This window comes from Antennarius striatus, chromosome 24 (assembly GCF_040054535.1).
Source record: "Antennarius striatus isolate MH-2024 chromosome 24, ASM4005453v1, whole genome shotgun sequence".
NCBI classification, from domain to species: domain Eukaryota; kingdom Metazoa; phylum Chordata; class Actinopteri; order Lophiiformes; family Antennariidae; genus Antennarius; species Antennarius striatus.
The window spans coordinates 6,849,667-6,871,299 of NC_090799.1; the positions used below are offsets into that span (position 1 = coordinate 6,849,667).

General features: G+C 46.3%; 2 protein-coding genes across 3 annotated transcripts; both read left to right on the forward strand.

Moving 5' to 3' along the window:
* The first annotated feature begins 3,657 nt into the window (after positions 1–3,657).
* Positions 3,658–10,179, forward strand: LOC137591440 (F-box only protein 3-like). The gene is made up of 12 exons (XM_068309425.1): positions 3,658–3,775; positions 4,593–4,682; positions 4,875–5,038; positions 7,104–7,218; positions 7,299–7,503; positions 7,713–7,758; positions 7,898–7,982; positions 8,123–8,245; positions 8,328–8,434; positions 8,524–8,631; positions 8,719–8,801; positions 8,904–10,179. The coding sequence occupies exons 1-12, from the start codon at positions 3,684–3,686 to the stop codon at positions 9,033–9,035; spliced, it is 1,350 nt and encodes a 449-aa protein (XP_068165526.1). The 5' UTR covers positions 3,658–3,683; the 3' UTR covers positions 9,036–10,179.
* A 6,885-nt stretch (positions 10,180–17,064) lies between these two features.
* LOC137591256 (F-box only protein 3-like) lies at positions 17,065–21,619 on the forward strand. 2 transcript variants are annotated; one of them, XM_068309141.1, is made up of 12 exons: positions 17,065–17,194; positions 18,099–18,188; positions 18,418–18,581; positions 18,706–18,820; positions 18,901–19,105; positions 19,315–19,360; positions 19,467–19,551; positions 19,642–19,764; positions 19,847–19,962; positions 20,051–20,158; positions 20,246–20,328; positions 20,436–21,619. In XM_068309141.1, exons 1-12 carry the CDS (start codon positions 17,103–17,105, stop codon positions 20,592–20,594), a joined length of 1,386 nt encoding a protein of 461 aa, XP_068165242.1. In that variant the 5' UTR covers positions 17,065–17,102; the 3' UTR covers positions 20,595–21,619. The 2 variants fall into 2 exon arrangements, with proteins under 2 accessions (XP_068165242.1, XP_068165243.1); XM_068309142.1 differs by lacking the exon at positions 17,065–17,194 and adding an exon at positions 17,902–18,000.
* The last annotated feature ends 14 nt before the right edge of the window (positions 21,620–21,633 follow it).

Sequence of the window (21,633 nt, forward strand, 5' to 3'; positions counted from 1 at the left end):
AGAACAGCAGGTGGTGCACTTTTCCCTTGACAGTTACTTTGAGTTTGCATGTGCCCAGACTGTCAATTCCTTTTCCATTATACTGTAGTCTTTCAGTGCAAGTGTATTTTTGGCTTTTCCTTCATTTGTTTGATATCTGACATGCTGATCAAATTTGCCTTTGCACCAGTGTCTAGCTTCATGGTGACCAAAGTTCCATTTATCTGCAGTGGTGCTGTCCATTTGTCTTGCTTAACAGCATTAACCTCTTTCACAGGCTCATCATCACAGTTCACCATGCCAATGAAAAATGTGTCACTCAGATCACTCAGATCAGAATCATCCACCACATGTACAGATTTAACTTTCTTCCTCCCTTTTCCTTTTGAGAAACACTGTTTAGCAAAGTGGTTCTTGCCCTGGCAATTAGAACATTTCTTACCAAAGGCTGGATACTGTCTGGGTCTGTGCTGTGAACCACACCGCTTGCAGTGAAATGTAGATTCGCTCACTTGCTGCTGTGCAGGACGCATCTGCGTACGTCTTTTTCTTCCTCTTGATATTACGCACACAGCGCTGTCACTCACATTTGCTGTTCCATATGTCCCCATCTCGCTGTATGCCTTTACAAGCATTTGGGACAGCTCACTTGCATGGCAGATCTTTATGGCTCCATCTAATGTCAGCTCCGTTTCCCTCAGTAGCCTCTCTCTGAGTTTGTGATCCTCCACACCAAACACAATCTGGTCCAGGATCATGGAGTCACTCAGAGTATCAAAGTTACAAGTCTGTGCTTTTAGCTTCAGATCAGTGAGGAAACTGTCAAAAGGCTCACGCTATTGCTGCACTCGAGAACGAAATACATATCTCTCATATGTCTCGTTCTTCCTAGGAGAGCAATGCGCATCAAACATTTCAAGCACTTTATCCAATTTACTCTTGTCCTCCTGACTGGCAAAGACGAAAGTATTGTACACTTCAATAGCTTGTGGGCCTGCCATTGTGAGCAGTAATGCTACTTTCCTCGCACCAGACTTTTCTTCCAGACCCATAGCAGCGATGTACAGCTGGAATTGTTGTTTGAAGGCCCGCCAGTTGCTGTCGACATTCCCAGTCAGCTTCAAACGCTCTGGTTTATCCAGGATATCCATGTTGCTTGTTGCAGTACCTCCTTTGCTCAAAGTTGAGTTTTCACTCCTGGTACCATGTATTTGTTTGTCAATCGAAGGATGACACGTGCTTTGATTCCAAAGCCTTATTTATTTAAATCCAATAGTCAAAACATGCCTTGACCATAACCATGAACTATTGTCTGTTGAACTTCCTATCTGTCACCCCTTATATGGAATAGGTACAGCCTGTCTCCCTGAACACTGACACCTTGTGGCTAAATTTAATCCATAATCATCACACACAGATGACAGGAGCAGCATATGGGGATTGGGACTTGAAAATCCATCCTTTCACTAACAACGCCTGAATATACTCCTTTACCTCTTTGTACAGTGGTTTGGGGATGGATGCATAAGACCTTCAGGTTGGAGTATTATCCTTGACTTTGATCTCCATCTGCAAGGTGGGGTTACAGCCGATGTCACTACTGTCGCGGGCAAATGCCCCTGACTCTGTGCGGTGCACCTCCTCCACCATCTGCTTTTGTTCGGTGTTTAGATGACTGAGGTCGACAGGCGATAACCAGGGTTCAGTGAGAGAGTCACTAGGGGGCGTGCTACTAACCACAGCTGCTGTTACCTGAGGTAACAGCAGACTGTTTCCCCTGAGGTCTCTCAGGGGAAACAGTCTCTCAGTCTCTCAGCATGTGCATTTGAGTGAGGATGTTGAGATGTGTCCTCTGTGCTTGCAGCAGATGAACTGGGACTGAGTGTAGTGTGTGTGATACCAATTAACGTTTCTACTGGTACATCACCTGAAGCATCTGTATCTGCACAAACAAGCATAGACACCAGATCTGCCAACATATGTAACTGACCCATACCTTCATTTTCTAACTCTAACAAGGCCCCGGACTGCATGTACGAGAACACATAGTTGAGACAGCTCTCCTCATTACTCGGGTCCAGCTGGGTTTCGTCATTGTTGTTGTCAGCCGCAATGTCCTTGGCAACCTGATAGATGTCGGTGCTTGAGGGCTTGAACAAATTTTTCTTGATACTCCAAACGACTTCTTTGCGTTGAGTTCCCATGGTGTGTGAGTGTCTCTGTCTCCAAGGGTAGGGGGAAGTGGCTCTCTGATGACGCGGATGTCAATGGAGGAAGATCAATGTAGCCTCCCCGGCTACTGGAATGCTGACCCCTGAACTCGGTGAGCAGTTTCCTTACAACTGGCGTGTGTTGCCTCCTGGACTCAGTGGTGTAACTCTGTGGCTGTTGGCGTGTTCCGACCCCTCAACTCAGCAGTGCGGCTCCCTCCTGGACACCCACCGACTGGCTCTTGGGCTGCAGCAACGTCTCGGCACCTCGGTCTTATGGTTCTGGTATCACTGGATCTCTCCTCCGCTGGTTGGGAGGTGGAAGATCCCGGACGAGCGCCCACAGTTTGTTACCGGTCCCAAATACTGAGGGACGTAATAACAAATGAATGGTGGTTCTGTACGCCTCGCACCCTGAAAACACAGGAAAACGGTCACAGGAGTGAGAGAGACGAACCACGCTTGTTGCATTTCCAGTATGTTCTGAAGAGAGGGACCCAGGTCCGTCACCTAGAGTCACCTTGGTGCAACACGACCTGCACTTAGGTTCCGCCCTCCTGTTTCCCTGCTACCTGAGTTACTTTGTCTCAAAATAAAGACAAAATTAATATCTGGGAGGACAGACGTTAATATAAAAATGTTTCATCAATTAGAATTGGGGAAAATAAAGTGCTGACAAATCAGTAAAATAATATGTAAACATTAATCCCCAAAAATAAAAACAAATATGACCATATATTTTGAATGTACCACATCTGCAGTGAGTCAGAAAGGCAGACAGATAGGTTAATGTACTGAGGTTGTGTTTGTATAATCCACTCTGGACTGTGCTCACTTTGGCAGCGTATCTGATTAAACCTGACTGAAAAATGAAATGACTTCCAGGAAATTGACTAGAAATGAAATGTTATTTAACTGTTTTTGACTGAAATTAAACTTGATATCCAGTGAAATCAGCAGCAGTTTCCCACCACATTCTGTTGTGACTCCGTGGAAAGAAAATGTTCTTAAAATTTGTTGATGCTTCTGACTGGAAATCAGCTGGAGAAAAAACAGTCCAAAAAATACCCAGAGGTGAGCTGATAGTGGAAGGTGTCAGCTCACCTCCGGAGCACTGCCGAGGCACCCTTGAGCAAGGTGCCTTCCTCTTTACAAATTGCTCATTTGAGGCGCACCAAGAAGGAGCTGCCTGCCACTCTACAAATATCTACTCACAGATACTGAGGTGAAAGTCTGTCACTAAAGTTTGACCAGCACAGGACAGCACAGATACTTAACTGTAAAAGTATTCACGTCAGTGTTTTTTAAAATGGAATATTCTGTTTTCAAATCGTCACATCTTTTGTTTCTATGGCATATATCAGATATTTTGAAGTCCCATGTGAGGACTGTAGAGGTATTATGTTTTCTGTCCAGTAGGGGGCAGCAACGATACGCGTTGTTTTTCACTTTCCAGCACCAACGAGGAAGAAGGCTGAGCACGTGTAGCTAAAGATGGCATCTCCCACGGAGTTACGGATGGATCAGCTGCCTTCAGACCCGTTGCGTCACATTTTATCCTACCTGAGCTTCAAGGACCTGGTCCAGTGAGTGTCTAACAGCACAACCGCGTCGCTGCAGACCGGAAAGCACCGACCGGCAGTAAACAGATGTCTTTCTTAAAAACAGAAGTAAATTAGCTGCGGGTCGCGATCCGGTTAGCAGCAGCTGGAGTTCAAGTCAGAGGAGAAGATGTTGTGTGACAGTAAAAAATGTAAAATAAATAAATAAAAAGTTTAAAAATTAATTACAATATTTTCAAATTTTTTCTGTGAGAAAAAATAAGACCTTGTCAGGAAATAAATTATAAAACAAGTTTGATTCATTCCAGTCTGCTTCACACACTAGCCTAGCAAACCATGCTAACAGCAGTTTATAGTTTCTGCTCGTTTCTAACAGATTCCGGAAGAGAAGTGTGTCATTAGTTTATTCCAGCTCGTTTTGGTGCTAGTTAGCTGCATGCTAACTGTTTATATTTTTTAGATTGGAGTGCGTTCACACGGAATTCAAATGTTCGATGTTCGATCACTGCAGCAAGAAATAGATTATAATCTGACATAAAACAGCAGATATTCCTCTCAGCGGTAGAGAAATAATGCATTTCTTTCCTGGGGTGTTTTTTAACTTGCTGGTTACCCGACAGACTTTGTTCATACCGTCACAGGATTTAACTGAGACTCAGTTTGTGCTCAGTTGTTGTGTCTGTCACTGTTATGTGGTCCGTTTGGAGAATGTGTCATTAATGCTGTGAAAAAGTTCTTTAAAGTGTGAGCAATTTAAGCCCAGATGTGTTTTTTATTTAATGTGATGGATTCATGGATGTGAGGTTAAAGCTTTTGTTTCTCTGTCGTTTATTTCTTCTAGTTGTAGTTCTGTCAACAAGAGGTTGAATGAGTTATCCAAACACAACCCACTGTGGAAAAGCCTCTGCTCCAAACACTGGCTGCTGACGGAGTGAGTACCCACTAGCTGTGTGGCTTCTTAATATAGTTTGACAAAAAGTCCCCCTCTAAAAGAAGAAACGCTCTCGGCTTTGTGTGTTACACCACATTCATTTAACCTCAGATCAGACTTGTATGGTTGGCTGTGTGCTGGTGCTGTCTGTTGCTGAACCGTGACTGAATGTGTGTGTTTGTGTGACTTCAGGGCGGACAGACAGAAGAATGGTGTTTCCTGGTACTACCTGTTCCAACAGTACTACATGGACCTGGGCCGCTACATTCAGTTCTACCCGGAGCTGAAGACAGCCTGGGAGCAGCTGAAGAGCTTCCTGCAGGAGAAGTGTCCACACATGATCGCGTCGCTCAGAGGTGAGGAACAACATCAGTCAGCACCTGCTCTGAAGGAACTAATCCCCCCCAAAAAGAAAACTCATCATATACTCACCCTCAGCTTTCATTTAATTTTAATGTGTTTGAGTCACCGTGCTAAGTGGCGACTGTTACAGTAGTTCCTGTGTGTTTCTTTGTTTTTGTATCCTTTCTCTTTGAATTTTGTCCTTTCACCTTTGTTTTTTACTACCTGTCGTTGCCAATCAGATTGGTAACGACTTTCTTATCCTTTTAAAACTTTTTCTGGACATATCCCCGACATTTTTGTTAGCGTGGTATCCATGGCAACCGGAGAGTGCATTTTTTTACACCAGTTGATCGCTCTGCGCTCAGCTGGGCCGCTGCCCGGAGAGGGGCCCAACATCCTGGAGCAGCTGAGAAAAAGGCGTCGGGGCCGCAGAGCTAAGGCAAAGCTGAAGGCGAAGAAGATGAGGTTTCATTATTAAGGGGAACGTGAGGTCTCTGGGGAGTAAGGCGGACGAGCTCGCCACGCTGGTTAAAACCCAGCGGGAGTATCGTGAGTGTAGCGCGATGTGTTTCACGGGGACATGGCTGCACTCACACATCCCAGACACCAGCGTGGTGGTACCCGGCTTCAGTCTTGTTCGCGCGGACAGAGACATCAGTAGTAGCGGCTAGAAGAAAGGAGGAGGGATTACACTCTATGTTAGGGAGAAGTGTTGCAATCCGGGACACTTGCACGTGAAGGAATGTCTCTGCAGCCCGGACATCGAGCTGCTTTCCGTGGGAATGCGGCCATATTATCTGCCTCGGGACTCGGGAGTTCACGTCCGCTGTTATAATTGCAACCTACATCCCCCCATCAGCTGACACACCAACGGCATGTGACATCATCACCTCCACTGTCGCCAGGGTGCCGACCCAGCACCCGGACGCCTTAATAGTGATCATAGGTGACTTCAACCATGTCACCCTGGACCGATTGCTGACCACATTCCATCAGTATGTGGACTGTCCCACCAGGAACGATAAGTCTCCAGAGCCTGGGTCCTGCCTGGAGTTTCTTTCTCAATGAGGGAGTTTTTCCAAGCCACTGTCGCTTATGCTTGCTCTGGAGGGAATTGTTGGCTTTCTCTCTGTAAAGCGCTTTCAAATGTCTTCTGATATGATTCAGCGCTATATAAATAAAAGTTGATTGATTGTAGTCTTTGGACCTGCTATATGCTAACACCAAGGATGCATACAGCATGACAGCCCTTCCTCCCCTGGGCAGATCAGACCACAACCTGGTCCTGCTAAACCGAAAGTACGTCCTGCTGGTCAGGAGGCAGCCTTTGTACACCAAGATGGTCCGAAAGTGGTCTCAGGAGGCTGCTAAGGCGCAGCAGGACTGCTTTCACACCACAGACTGGGATGTGCTCTGTAGATGTTGGAGATCTTCTACCAGTCTGTTGTGGCCAGTGTACTCTTCTTTGCCGTGGTCTGTTGGGGGAGCAGCATCGGAGCCAGTGATACCAACAGACTTAATAAGCTAATAAAGAAGGCTGGCTCTGTGATTGGCTGTAGTCTGGACACTGTGGAGGCCGTGGTGGAGAGGAGGGCTCTTAACAAACTTTTATCCATCATGGATAACCCCGCTCACCCTCTCCACCACACTCTGGACAGACAGCGGAACCCATTCTCCAATAGACTACTACAGCTCCGCTGTCGAACAGAAAGGTACAGGAAGTCATTCCTGCCACAAGCCATCGCGCTACAAAACAGCTCGAAAAATATCAGCTAGAGTCCGACCACCAGTCTGATGTTTAGATATGGCTTCACTAGGTCCTGTGTATGGCCACAGAGTGCCACACTTATTTATGACTAAACGCATACCATGCTTGGGTACTGTTGTTGTTATTGTTATTCTTATTATTATTAGTGTTAATAGTGTTAAAATTATTGATATTTTTTAGTGTTATTAATATTATTACTATCTTTCCCTATCTTATTTTTCCTCAATGTATATTTTCTGTAATCTGTCTGCTACTGTAATGTCTAAATTTCCCAGTTTGGGATAAATAAAGTATATCTTCTCTGTCAGAGGGTGCCACAGAGGTGGAGCTTAACAACATTGAGGCTCGGTTCAGCTGCAGACTTCCAGATGACTACCGCTGCTCCTATCGCATCCACAACGGGCAGAAGTTAGTGACCCCAGGGTGGGTATCTGTCTGATCACTTTCCCTGATGGCGTTGACCTGTCTGTCTGACTCCTTCCTGTCTGTCTGCGCCCCCTCAGGCTGATGGGCAGCATGTCCCTGTCGAACCACTACCGGTCAGAGGTGCTGCTGGACTTGGAGACGGCGGCCGGGAGCTTCAAGCAAAGGAAAGGGTTGAAACGCTGGCTGCCGCTCACGTTCTGCTTCCACACCGGGCTCAGCCAGTTTATGGCTCTGGAGTCGGCAGAGGGACGCAAGATGTTGGAGTGCTTCTACCCCTGTCCCGTCAGTACCTTCCTGTCTTGTAGCCTTTCAAAATAAATGGCAGAAAGATGAAATAAGGCTTTGGTTAAATTAATCAATCAAAGCTAGTGACTGTGTCTCGTCGAGTTCTGAGAGCTGATTTCATTTGAGGATTGTAGAAAAATATTTTTCAAAGCATAGAGTCCGTACGCAAATTCTTAAGAATCATGTGACCTGTTTTTGTGTTGCAGGATCAGACGGCTCAGGATCCTTCAGCCATTAACATGTTCATCACAGGTGCATCCATTCATCTGGTCGATGGCAGAGAGACGTGAGAATCAGTTAGATAGTTGTCCGCTGTCTACCTGATTCTCACTCTGCTATCTGAGTGATGCTTCATGCTTCATCCAGGACATTTCCCTGAATATGTGTTCAGGCTCCTGTTTCTCAGAGTGGTTCACGACCAACGTCAACAACGTGGTCACAGGAGAATATCCCATCATCAGAGACCAGATCTTCAGGTAAATAACAAACATTACTATGGACTGGAAAGTCCTGTCCTGATAGATAGATAGATAGATAGATACTTTATTAATCCCGGAGGAAATTGCATATGGGGTGTACGTTCTCCTAAACGATCTCCTCTTTGACGCGTCTGCAGGTATGTTCACGACAAGAGCTGCGTGGCGACCACCGGTGACATCACAGTCTCCGTTTCTACCTCCTTCATGCCAGAGCTTTCCTCCGTCAATCCACCACACTTCTTCTTCACCTACCGCATCAGGTACCGCCCCCGTCTTGAGCGTTCATCTTCATCCGTCGCGTTTTCCCTCCTTCTATTTTTAACGGGTTTTAACGTATTTCAGAATAGAGATGTCGAGCAGCGCGTCGCCCGAAGCCGCCTGTCAGCTCGACAGCTGCTGCTGGAAAATCACCACCTCCCACAGCAATGTTCAGGGGCCCAGCGTGGTTGGTACGGCGTTCATGATCACGTGACCACCTGGGTGGTTCGGCTGAGATCGGCTCAAAAACGCCCGCTCAAGTTCTTGTCTCTGTGCGCAGGAGAGTTTCCTGTTATGACACCTGGAAAGGTCCACGAGTACTCCAGCTGCACCACCTTCTCCACCCCCTCAGAGTACATGGAGGGACACTACACCTTCCACAGGCTAGGTGACGTCACGTTCTGGATGGGGGAGGAAGGGGCTTATTTCCACATTTCAACAACCAGCACAGCTCACACGTTTGTTTGCCTTGCAGCCAATGAGGAGGAGGTTTTCAACGTGGCCATCCCTCGTTTCCATATGGTCTGCCCCCCCTACACAGAGCCCATGGTTCGAATGGTAAACTTAGCGTTAATGTCTCACAAACACACACACACACGCGACAGCTGTTTGAAGTCCTGAAGATCTCGCGCTCCTCTGGCATCTCAACACCACCTGCAGCAGGAAATGTCGGCCAGCTTCACCTCTCGGTCCGACGACCACGAGGACGACGGAGACGGAGACGACTTCGGCGACCTGAAAAGAATTAACATGGCTGCCTTGGAGGGAGCGTTGTGCCCTCCACACATGTGACCTCTGACCCCTCCCAGTCACCAGCAAACCCCCACTGCCACGTTGTCAGGGAAACCAGCTGGACTTTGTTAAGGTTTCACTAGGAGCAGCAGGGGATTCTGGGACAGGTAGTACCAACCAGAGCCATACATGGGACAGCACTAAGTCGACTTCCAGCGGTCAGACAAAGAAATGTGAAGTTTTCTAGAAAATATCTTTATATATGAACCTGTTGGATGAGTTCAGACATCCATGTTCGCTTTTGGTTCAAATGTTATCGGCTGAGCGACAGAACGTGTGCCTTTTTGCGAGTGTAGATGTACAGGAAGTTGTGTCGAGTGTACGTCTTGTGCGCCAATCAGCAGTTTACAATGTTTATAATGATGTGGATCTAATATTTTTTTCTAGAAGAGTTTTAACAATGCCTGGGTTCCTCTCTTCCACTGCAGGAACCAAACGATCTAAAACCTTTTTCTCACGTTTGCAGTTTGATTTAGTCACGCTCTGACTGTCCAGCTGGCTCTTCAGCCCCAGGGTTTGTCTGTCAGGCTTGACACAGCCTGCCAGTACAGCTTGTGTTGGCCGTACAGACCCTCAGAGATTTAAATCCTCATCGATTTACAAAAATAATTTGATCGACATTGCTGGCTGTACTTGTAATTCCAGACTTCCAAGTTTATCTCAAAGCGCCTCTGTGCCTTAGGTTCAGCCTCACGCATCTTCCAGCGAGGCTAATGAAGCTCATCTGGCGGCGGCAGTGGCTGATGCAGCCACAAAACCATGATTACACTACTTGTGATGTCACAGATGCCATCCAGTGTTAATCTGAGCATCAGAGATGATCGCTCCCCTTTGAATCTGACTTCCTGCAGTGGAAAAAAAGTTCAGCAGTTGTGGTTTTGTTATTTCCAGGTTATTTCAAAGGATGTGTTCTTAATTTCTGAAGAACAATTTTTTCTCAAATGGGAAGTGGTAATAATCTAGAGGAAGTCAGGAGGAAGTTCAAATATTTGCTGGGTTACTCAGCGCCTCACGTTGTTTCCTAAACTTGTGTTTGTCACATAAAGTGGATTTATTTCTTCTGTTGTGAAGGATGTGTTGTCACTGATGTGATTGGATGGTTTGTTTTTTATGTTTTGGGTAAATAAATAACAAATATTCATCATTGCAGACTCACTGTTTACTGTCACATGATCAAAACACAGAAACAGGAAGTCCCTTTTCACAATAGAAGTGTTTCCTCCTCCTCTTCCTTTATCACCTTTACTGCTCTCCTTTTCCTCACCACCTTCTTCTCCGTTTCGCCTCCTGCCCGGAGCTGGTCCTGAAGCTGGTCCAGGTCTGGGCCCACGCGGGGGTTGCACCGGCTGCTGTGCCTTCTGAAGCCTCCCAGGTAGTGGGACCTGAAGCAGCAGCAGAAGGGGCAGGCGTAGCGTCCGGGCCGGTGAGCCGTGCTGATGTGCTGCTGCAGCCGACTGGGCAGGAAGAAGGAGCACTGGCAGTGACACCTCCAGCACCATCACGCTGAACATGGGAGCCCCCCCCAAGGATAAGTACTGAGCCGCCTCCTCTTCACTCTGCTAACCCATGACTGTACACCAACTTCCAGCTCCAACCCCTTCATCAAGTTTGCAGACGACACTAGTGGGTCTCATCAACAACTATGATGAGACAGCCTACAGAAATGAGGTGAGCCGCCTGGCTATGTGGTGCAAGGACAACAATCTCCTTCTGAATATGGAGAAGACGAAGGAGATGGTGTGGACTTCAGGAGAACACACACTCAGCATGCTCCACTAACCACTGATGGTGCTGCAGTGGAAAGGGTCAGCAGCACTTAGGGTGGACTACCTGGTCCCAGGTTGATTCACGGGATTATTCTGCTCAAAAAAGTGAATTACAATATTTTCTGCACTATAAGGCACACCATCAATAATTTCTTTGTTTTATAATTTATTTCATATATAAGGCGCACTGGAGTATAAGGCGCACACAATAAAAAATAAATAAAATTTATTTGATAAACTGGAGCGGCTACAGTTGCGCAATCCGTCCACTAGATAGAGCCGCGCTGCTCAGGCAGTCATGATTGCATTCATGACTTCCTGACTACCTTTGAATGGCTCCTATTGTTATGTCAATAAGCCATTCTGAGCCTCATCAAGGAAACCTGATCACTTGATCACTTTGCCATCTTAGAAAGAAGTCAACCCGCATATTAAAAAACCTGACATTAAAAACTGGTTAAATTCATTACGAGTGCAGTCAGTGCGAACAGAACGGATTATTTCCTGATCTGAACTTTGAAGCAGATATTTAACCTCTGACGTTCGTATTCGTTTATTAATTAAATATTGTTTTGATCGATCGGTAGTCCAGTCGGAGGTGAGGTGCAGCTATTTGCTGCTGTGTGTCCTAAACAACTTTTTAGCTAGTTTTTAATGTCAGGCTGCTAATTTACTGGCAAATATGACGCTGTGTTACTCCTAGAACTGACTTTAACGTCGGTGTCTCACCGCCGTGAATCTCACAGCACGTCGCTGCAGACAGAATACACAAACCTGAATACGCCCCTCCGCCGCCCGCCCAGAGGTATCAACTACATTTGTAAATCAATTGCAGCACACCAGACACCTCTGTCCAGCAGTGCTCTTGAAATTTCAGAAAAGGCTGCAAGTTCAGCTTTGAGGGTCTTTCATTCACCTTTATGCCAGTTTCTCCGTGTGTTTCCACAGACTAATAGAATGGACCGTCACTAGATTCCAGATGACAGCACAATGGCATTTTTAAGACCAATTAAGTTTAAAGTGGGTAGATAGATAGATAGATAGATAGATAGATAGATAGATAGATAGATAGATAGATAGATAGATAGATAGATAGATAGATAGATAGATAGATAGATAGATAGATAGATACTTTAGGAAATTGCACATATCCACTGCTCAGCCAAACACCAGGAAAAAACAAAACAGAACATACCACAAGACATACAGTACACTAACAGACACATGTAGCATTAACAGTACATATACTTAAAAAAATAAAAAATTAAATTAAAATATAAACAATATAAAATTAAAATATAAACAGTATAAAATTAAATTAAATTAAATCCATTTAATCACGTGCTGATCTCGCCACCTCCCCTCCGCTCCTCCTGAGAGAGTCATTGTACCCCCTGATGGCACGGGGCACGAAGGAGGACCTCAGCCTCTCTGTGGAGGTGCTGTGTGACAGCAGTCTGTCGCTGAAGGTGCTTCTCTGCTGGGAGAAGGTGGTGTGTAGGGGGTGCCTGGTGTTGTTCACGATAGCCCTGAATTTAGACATGGTCCTGCTCTGCAGAACTGTCTCCAGAGAGTCCAGGCTCAGCCCGACCACTGAGCCCGCTCTGAGGATGAGTCTGTTCAGACGGTCCATATCTCTTTTCCTGGCCCCCCCACCCCAACACACAATGGCGTATGACAGCACACTGGAAACTACGGACTGATAGAACATGAGAAGGAGCTTAGGACAGATGTTGAAGGAGGCCAGCCTCCTCAGGAAGTACATCCTGCTCTGCCCCTTCTTGTACACACAGTCCGAGTTGAGTGACCATACTCTACTTTATACTCTTTTAGTTTATACTCTACTTTACTCTACTCTATACTTAACGTAATTTAAATGATTCTTTTTGTTGTTTATTCATTCTTACTGTCTCTCATAGGTGCCAAGCAAATAAGTTAATTATCCACACAGCCTCAAGGTGTGAATGATTTCATCTAACAACCCTGGAACAGATCTTGCCTATATGTAAATTATCTGGTCATTAATATTTATTTTTCAGCTACTATCACGCGAGTGTTTCTGAAGCATTGAACCCAAATTTATTCCAGTTGGGGTTAATAATGGGCAAAAATAACAGATAAATGGATCGTAAAGGATTGTTTTGGTCTCACTGAACTCTTTAAAATGAGTCCCCAGAAATCAACCTGCTGCTAATTCAAAATAAAAGCCCTTGGCCGTGCCTGTCTGGAGTCACCTTGGGGAGTGCTGAGTGCAGCATCGCTGCTCATCACCAGTTCTGTCCGTGTGCGTGAATCTGCTGCTGAAATGAGTTTAAACCCACAATCCATACACCGAGCTCTGCTGTCTCTCTCTCTCTCTGCAGCAGGCGACAGGGACAGTAAGGCCCCGTCCACACGATGACAGATTTTTTTGAAAACGCTACTTTTTAAAAACGCAGCAAAAATGATTCGCGTCCACACGACAGCGTTTTCAAAAAAATCTCCCTCCGCACGTAAATGCACCAGTGCGTTTTCGAAGACTATAAGCTAGGCTATAAGCATGCCAAACCATGTGGTGGCAGTATTGAGTCAAATTCTATCCAATAGGAATCCTCCGTGTTTTGTTGTCACAACACACGGGCCCATAAATATGACGTCACAGAGGTTTTCGTCGCAGGCAAGATGTCAGCGTTTTTAAAAAGTTGCAGATACACCGTCCACACGACAATGCAGACCCATTAATTCAGTCATTCATCTTCTAACCCGCTTAATCTGTAAACGCAGGTCGCGGAATGCAGACCCAGTGTTTTTTAAAAAAAATCCACCTAGGCCAGCGTTTTAGAAAAGTTGCGTTTTCGTTCCATATATCTGTGTTGCCGTGTGGGCGGGAGGCGTAAACGCAACAAAAAGTTGCGTTTTAAAAAAATCCGTCATCGTGTGGACGGGGCCTAAGTGGTCTGTTCACTTCACTCCTCAGCAGGGAGTCATCTTCATCCCGGGAAAAAGACAATCAGGCAGTGCTGAGGATCTGCAAGGTCAGAGGTCAACAGAGCATCAATATCCAGTGTGATGTGAAAGGAATGCAAAACATGTTGACTGGTTTGTGTACAGCCACAAAAGTGGATTAATTCACAAATGTTGAAGTAGTGTATAAATACAAAAAGCGATTAAGTTTGGGGCAGTGGTTCTTAACCTTGTTGGAGGTACCAAACCCGCCACTTTCATATGCGCATTTAGGCTAACATGAGAATGAACTCAGAATTTTTGAAGCAATCTGCACGACAATGTTGGTGCATACCAAAAGCACAATTCAGCCAAAACCAGACTTTCCTTCCTTTCACTATTGGTGTGTTTATCGAACCCAGGATAAGAACCACTGGTTTATGGGGAGTAATTTTGGTCCGTTGGGGTTGAGTGCGCTGTCATATGGGTGGCAGTGACAACAGGGGGTCACGACAGACCAGACCCGGGCGGCATAAGCTGGGTTTGGGGACGTGGAATGTCCCCTCACTGGTGGGGAAGGAGCCGGAGCTTGTGTTGGAGGTGGAGCGTTACCAGATGGATCTGGTGGGGCTTACCTCCACGCATAGCCTCGGTTCTGGATCCAAACTCCTGGACAGGGGTTGGACCTTGTTCTACTCCGGAGTTGCATCAGGCAAGAGGTGCAGGGCGGGTGTGGAAATCCTCACAAGCCCCCGGCTGAGTGCCGCTGTGTTGGAGTTTACCCCGATGAATGAGAGTGTCGCCTCCCTATGCCTTAAGGCTGTGGGAGGGAAAACTCTGACTGTTATTTGTGCGTACGCACCAAATATCAGTTCAGAGTATTCGGCCTTCTTGGGATCCCTAAATGGGGTCCTTGATGGGGTCCCTGCAGGGGACTCCATTGTTCTACTGGGGGACTTCAATGCACACGTCGGCAATGATGGAGACACTTGGAGGCGCATGATTGGGAGGGATGGCCTCCCTGATCTAAAGCCGAGCGGTGTTATGTTGTTGGACTGCTGTGCTAGTCACGGACTGTTCATAACTAACACCATGTTCAAGCACAAGGATGCTCATAAGTGTACCAGGTACCAGAGCACCCTGGGTCGGAGGTCAATGATCGATCTTGTGATCGTATCATCTGACCTTCGACTGTGTGTTGTGGACACTCGGTTCAAGAGAGGGGCAGAGCTGTCAACTGATCACCACCTGGTGGTGAGTTGGGTCCGTTGGCGGAGGAAACCTTTGGATAGACCTGGTAAGCCCAAACGAGTAGTGCAGGTGAACTGGGAACGTCTAGAGGGGGACTCAGTCTGCGAGGCCTTCAACTCCCACCTCCGAAGGAGTTTCTTGTGCATCCCTGTGGAGGCTGGGGGCATTGAACCTGAATGGTCGATGTTCAAAGCTTCCATTGCTGAAGCTGCAGCTGAGAGCTGTGGTCTCAAGGTCTTGGGTGCCTCAAGGGGCGGTAACCCTCGAACACCGTGGTAGACCCCGGTGGTCAGGGAAGCCATTCGACTGAAGAAGGAGGCCTTCAGGGGCATGTTGTCCCTGGGGACTCCTGAAGCAGTTGCAGGGTGCTGACAGGCCAGAAGGACTGCAGCCTTGGCTGTGATGGAGGCAAAAAAGAGGGTGTGGGAGGAGTTCGGAGAGGCCATGGAAAAGGACTATCGGACAGCACCAAAGTTGTTCTGGAGGACTATCTGACACCTCAGGAGGGGGAAACGGGGGACCATCCAAGCTGTATATGGCAAGGATGGGACACTGTTGACTTCGACTGAGGAGGTTGTCGATCGATGGAAGGAACACTTTGAGGAACTCCTGAATCCAAATATCCCAACTGATCCATCCTCTGTTACAGAGGCAGAGCTGGAGGATGATGGGGGATTCGAGTCAATCTCTTGGGGCAAAGTCGCCAAGGTAGTTAAACAACTTCACGGTGGCAAAGCCCCGGGTGTTGATGAGATTCGCCTGGAAATGCTGAGGGCTCTGGGTGTTGAGGGGCTGTCATGGATGACACCCCTCTTTAACATTTCGTGGAAGTCTGGGACAGTGCCGAAAGAGTGGCATACTGGGGTGGTGGTTCCTCTTTTTAAAAACGGGGACCAGACGGTGTGTGCCAACTACAGGGGCATCACACTCCTCAGCCTCCCTGGTAAAGTCTACTCCAAGGCGCTGGAAAGGAGGGTCCGGCCGATTGTCGGACCTCAGATTGAGAAGGAACAATGTGGGTTCCATCCTGGTCGTAGAACAACGGACCAGCTTACTCTTGCAGGGATCCTAGAGGGGGCTTGGGAGTAGAGTGGTACCTCTACTTACAAAATTAATTGGTTCCGGAAGAAATTACGTAAGTAGAGATGCGTTTTCCATACAAATGCCCCAAAAAATTCCGACATAAATGTTTTTTAAAGCGTAAAAATGCACCAAACATGTAACAAATACATGTTATGATTAGATTATTGCACAATAAATGAGAGTTGTGCATAACCTAAAAAATAAAGAATAGAGTAAAGAATAATAATGACGGTCATTTACCTTTTAACTGCTGTCCTCATTGTTTTTTGCCCTATTTGGTTCATGTGCTCCTATCTCACGATGCCGAACAACAGAGTGAATTCCAGTCCTCCTTTTGAACTTCTCCAACCACCCACGCGATGCCTTAAACTCCTTAAACTTCCTTTTGTTTTAATAACATGACGATTGTAGATGCATTTCGGCCATATTCTTTGGCGAGATCAACTAAAGATCTCACGCTTTTCTATTATCTCTTGCTTTGTTTGTATGGACAAAAACACTCTTTTCTTCTTCTTTTCCTCTTTTCTCATTCACTTTCTTTGGGTCCATAAGCGAATACGTACTCAAAAAGTTATTATATCTGCGCAAAACTATCAGACTACCTCACGGTTCGAGTGTCGAATGCCATGAAACTCTATAAGCACTCTACCGCCACACAGAGGTGGAGTGGCATCCCTCTTAGCCAATGGGATGCCAGGAAGATACAAAAGGTAATAGCCAATGGCAGAGCAGCTATGAGAATGTTGCGTTCAGGAACCTGTGGGAGCTGTGAGTATCAGCCGTTACTGTGTTTTTATATTACGTAAGTCGGAATTTCTTTTGTAAGTAGAGGTAATATTTTCCTGCTGAGAAATTTCGTAAGTAGAAAATTTCGCAAGTGGAGACATTCGTAAGTAGAGGTATCCCCGTATATCAGATATTTTGAAGTCCCATGTGAGGACTGTAGAGGTATTGTGTTTTCTGTCCAGTAGGGGGCAGCAACGATACGCGTTGTTTTCATTTTGTAGCACCAACGAGGAAGAAGGCATAGCGAGCGTAGCTAACAATGGCATCTCCTACGGAGTTACGGATGGATCAGCTGCCTTCAGACCCACTACTTCACATTTTATCCTTCCTGAGCTTCAGAGACCTGACCCAGTGAGTGTCTAACAGCACAGCCGCGTCGCTACAGACCGGAAAGCACCGACCGGCAGTAAACAGCTGTTGTCTTTCTAAACAAACACTAGTAAACAAGCTGCGGGTCGCGATCCGGTTAGCAGCAGCTGGAGTTCAAGTCAGAGGAGAAGTTGTGCTGTGACAGAGTAAAAATGTTAAAAAAAAAAAAAAAAGTTTTAAAATGAATTTAAATATTTTAAATTTTGTTCTGTGAGAAAAAAATAAGTCCATGTCAGGAAAAAAAATTATAAAACGAGTTTGACGTAGATTCATTCCAGTCTGCTTCACACACTAGCCTAGCAAACCATGCTAACAGCAGTTTATAGTTTCTGCTCGTTTCTAACAGATTCCGGAAGAGAAGTGTGTTATTAGTTTATTCCAGCTCGTTTTGACGGAGGCCCCGGTGGGGAATGGAGCTGTCTGATAACACTGACCCAGAATTGATAACGATCTGGTGCTAGTTAGCTGCATGCTAACTGTTTATATTTTTTAGCATTGAGTGCGTTCACACGGAATTCAAATGTTCGTTGTTTGATCACTGCAGCAAGAAATAGATTATAATCTGACATAAAACAGAAGATATTCCTCTCAGCAGTAGAGAAATAATGCATTTCTTTCCTGGGGTGTTTTTTAACTTGCTGGTTACCCAACAGACTTTTTTTTCATGTCGTCACAGGATTTAACTGATGCAACAGAGACTCAGTTTGTGCTCAGTTGTTGTGTCTGTCACTGTTATGTGGTCCGTTTGGAGAATGTGTCATTACTGCTGTGAAAAAGTTCTTTAAAGTGTGAGCAATTTAAGCCCAGATGTGTTTTTTTATTTAATGTGATGGATTCATGGATGTGAGGTTAAAGCTTTTGTTTCTCTGTCTTTTATTTCTTCTAGTTGTAGTTCTGTCAACAGGAGGTTGAATGAGTTATCCAAACACAACCCACTGTGGAAAAGCCTCTGCTCCAAACACTGGCTGCTGACGGAGTGAGTACCCACTAGCTGTGTGGCTTCTTAATGTACAGTTTGTGTTCAAAAATTTTAAATTAAATTAAAAAATTTTTTTTAAATGTCCCCTTCTAAAAGATGAAATGCTCTCGGCCTTGTGTGTTACACCTCATTCATTTAACCTCAGATCAGACTTGTATGGTTGGTTGTGTGCTGGTGCTGTCTGTTGTTGAACCGTGACTGAATGTGTGTGTTTGTGTGACTTCAGCACGGATCGACAGAAGAATGGTGTTTCCTGGTACTGCCTGTTCAAACAGTACTACATGGACCTGGGCCGCTACATTCAGTACTACCCGGTGCTGAAGACAGCCTGGGAGCAGCTGAAGAGCTTCCTGCAGCAGAAGTGTCCACGCATGATCGCGTCGCTCAAAGGTGACGACCAACATCAGTCAGCACCTGCTCTGAAGGAACTAACCCCCCCCCCCCAAAAAAAAATTATCTACTCACCGTCAGCTTTCAGTTCATTTTAATTTTCTTTGTTTTATTTCTCTGTCAGAGGGTGCCACAGAGGTGGAGCTTAATGACATTGAGGCTCAGATCAGCTGCAGACTTCCAGATGACTACCGCTGCTCCTACCGCATCCACAATGGGCAGAAGTTAGTGATCCCAGGGTGGGTGTCCGTCTGATCACCTTCCCTGATGGCGTTGACTCGTCTGTCTGACTCCTTCCTGTCTGTCTGTGCCCCCTCAGGCTGATGGGCAGCATGTCCCTGTCGAACCACTACCGCTCAGAGGTGCTGCTGGACGTGGAGACGGCGGCCGGGGGCTTCCAGCAGAGGAAGGGGTTGAAACGGTGCCTGCCGCTCACTTTCTGCTTCCACACCGGGCTCAGCCAGTTTATGGCTCTGGAGTCAGCAGAGGGGCGCAGGATGTTCGAGAGCTTCTACCCCTGTCCCGTCAGTACCTTCTTGTCTGATAGCCTTTCAAAATAAATGGCAGAAAGATAAAATAAGGCTTTGTTTAAATTAATCAATCAAAGCTAGTGACTGTGTCTTGTCAAGTTCTGAGTGCTGATTTCATTTGAGGATTGTAGAAAAATATTTTTCAAAGCATAGAGTTCATGCTCGACGTGTGAAGAATGATGTGACCTGTTTTTGTGTTGCAGGATCAGACGGCTCAGGATCCTTCAGCCATTAACATGTTCATCACAGGTGCGTCCATTCATCTGGTCGATGGCAGAGAGACGTGAGAATCAGTTAGATAGTTGTCTGCAGAAGTGATGCTTCATCCAGGACATTTCCCTGAATATGTGTTCAGGCTCCTGTTTCTCAGAGTGGTTCACGACCTACGTCAACAACGTGGTCACAGGAGAATATCCCATCATCAGAGACCAGATCTTCAGGTAAATAACAAACATTACTATGGACTGGAAAGTCCTGTCCTGATGGGGTGTACGTTCTCCTAAACGATCTCCTCTTTGACGCGTCTGCAGGTATGTTCACGACAAGAGCTGTGTGGCGACCACCGGTGACATCACAGTCTCCGTTTCTACCTCCTTCTTGCCAGAGCTTTCCTCCGTCCATCCACCACATTTCTTCTTCACCTACCGCATCAGGTACCGCCCCCGTCTTAAGCGTTCATCCTCATCCGTCGCATTTTCCCTCCTGCTATTTGTAATGCGTTTTAATGTATTTCAGAATAGAGATGTCGAGCAGCGCGTCGCCCGAAGCCGCCTGTCAGCTCGACAGCCGCTACTGGAAAATCACCACCTCCGACGGCAACGTGGAGGAAGTTCAGGGGCCCGGCGTGGTCGGTACGGCGTTCACGATCACATGACCACCTGGGTGGTTCGGCTGAGATCGGCTCAAAAACGCCCGCTCAGTTCTTGTCTCTGTGCGCAGGAGAGTTTCCTGTTATGACACCTGGAAAGGTCCACGAGTACTCCAGCTGCACCACCTTCTCCACCCCGTCAGAGTACATGGAGGGACACTACACCTTCCACACGCTAGGTGACGTCACGTTCTGGAGGGGGGAGGGAGGGGCTTATTTCCACATTTCAACAACCAGCACAGCTCACACGTTTGTTTGCCTTGCAGCCAATAAGGAGGAGATTTTCAACGTGGCCATCCCTCGTTTCCATATGGTCTGCCCCCCCTACAGAGAGTCCATGGTTCGAACGGTAAACTTAGCGTTAATGTCTCACAAACAAAAACACACACACAAGACAGTTGTAAAGATTTAAAGTCCTGAAGATCTCATGCTCCTCTGGCATCTCAACACCTGCAGCAGAAGACGTCGGCCAGCTTCACCTCTCGCTTCGACGACCACGAGGACGACGGCGAGTACGGCGACAAAGACGGTGATGGAGACGGAGACGACTTCGGTGAACTGAGAGGAATTAACATGGCTGCCTTGGAGGGAGCGTGGTGCCCTCGACACATTTGACCTCTGACCCCTTCCAGTCGCCATCAAACCCCCACTTCCACGTTGTCAAGGAAACCGGCTGGACTTGGTTAAGGTCTGAATAGGAGCAGCAGGGGATTCTGGGACAGGTAGTACCAACCAGAGCCATACATGGGACAACACTAAGTCGACTTCCAGCGGTCAGACAAAGAAATGTGAAATTTTCTAGAAAATATCTTTATATATGAACCTAGACATCCATGTTCTCTTTTGCTTCAAATTTTATCGGCTGAGCGACAGAACGTTGCGAGTGTAAATGTACAAGAAGTTGTGTCGAGTGTACGTCTTGTGGGCCAATCAGGAGTTTCCTGTACAATGTTTATCATGATGTGGATATGAAATTTTTTTCTAGAAGAGTTTAAACAATGCGAGGGTTCCTCTCTTCCACTGCAGGAACCAAACGATCTAAAACCTTTTTCTCACGTTTGCAGTTTGATTTAGTCACGCTCTGACTGTCCAGCTGCCTCTTCAGCCCCAGGGTTCGTCTGTCAGGCTTGATACAGCCTGCCAGTACAGCTTGTGTTGGCCGTACGGACCCTCAAAGATTTAAATCCTCATCGACTTAAAAAAATAATTTGATCGACATTGCTGGCCGTACTTGTAATTCCAGACTTCAAGTTTATCTCAAAGCGCCTCTGTGCCTTAGGTTCAGCCTCATGCATCTTCCAGCGAGGCTAATGAAGCTCATCTGGCGGCGGCAGTGGCTGATGCAGACACAAAACCATGATTACACTAGTTGTGATGTCACAGATGCCATCCAGTGTTAATCTGAGCATCAGAGATGATCGCTCCCGTTTGAATCTGACTTCCTGCAGTGGAAAAAAAGTTCAGCAGTTGTGGAAGTTCAAATATTTACTGGATTACTCAAGCCCTCACATTGTTTCCTAAACTTGTGTTTGTCACATAAAGTGGATTTATTTCTTCTGTGGTGGAGGATGTGTTGTCACTGATGTGATTGGTGGGTTTCTTTTATATGTTTTGAGTAAATAAACAACACATATTCATTATAGCAGACTCAGAG

Coding starts and splice junctions, on each gene's coding strand:
- LOC137591440 (XM_068309425.1), top strand. CDS start 3,684: ATGGCATCTCCCACGGAGTTACGGATGGATCAGCTGCCTTCAGACCCG. Junction 3,776..4,592: donor AGCTTCAAGGACCTGGTCCA/GTGAGTGTCTAA, acceptor TATTTCTTCTAG/TTGTAGTTCTGTCAACAAGA. Junction 7,219..7,298: donor CAGAAGTTAGTGACCCCAGG/GTGGGTATCTGT, acceptor GCGCCCCCTCAG/GCTGATGGGCAGCATGTCCC.
- LOC137591256 (XM_068309141.1), top strand. CDS start 17,103: ATGGCATCTCCTACGGAGTTACGGATGGATCAGCTGCCTTCAGACCCA. Junction 17,195..18,098: donor AGCTTCAGAGACCTGACCCA/GTGAGTGTCTAA, acceptor TATTTCTTCTAG/TTGTAGTTCTGTCAACAGGA. Junction 18,582..18,705: donor CATGATCGCGTCGCTCAAAG/GTGACGACCAAC, acceptor TTTCTCTGTCAG/AGGGTGCCACAGAGGTGGAG.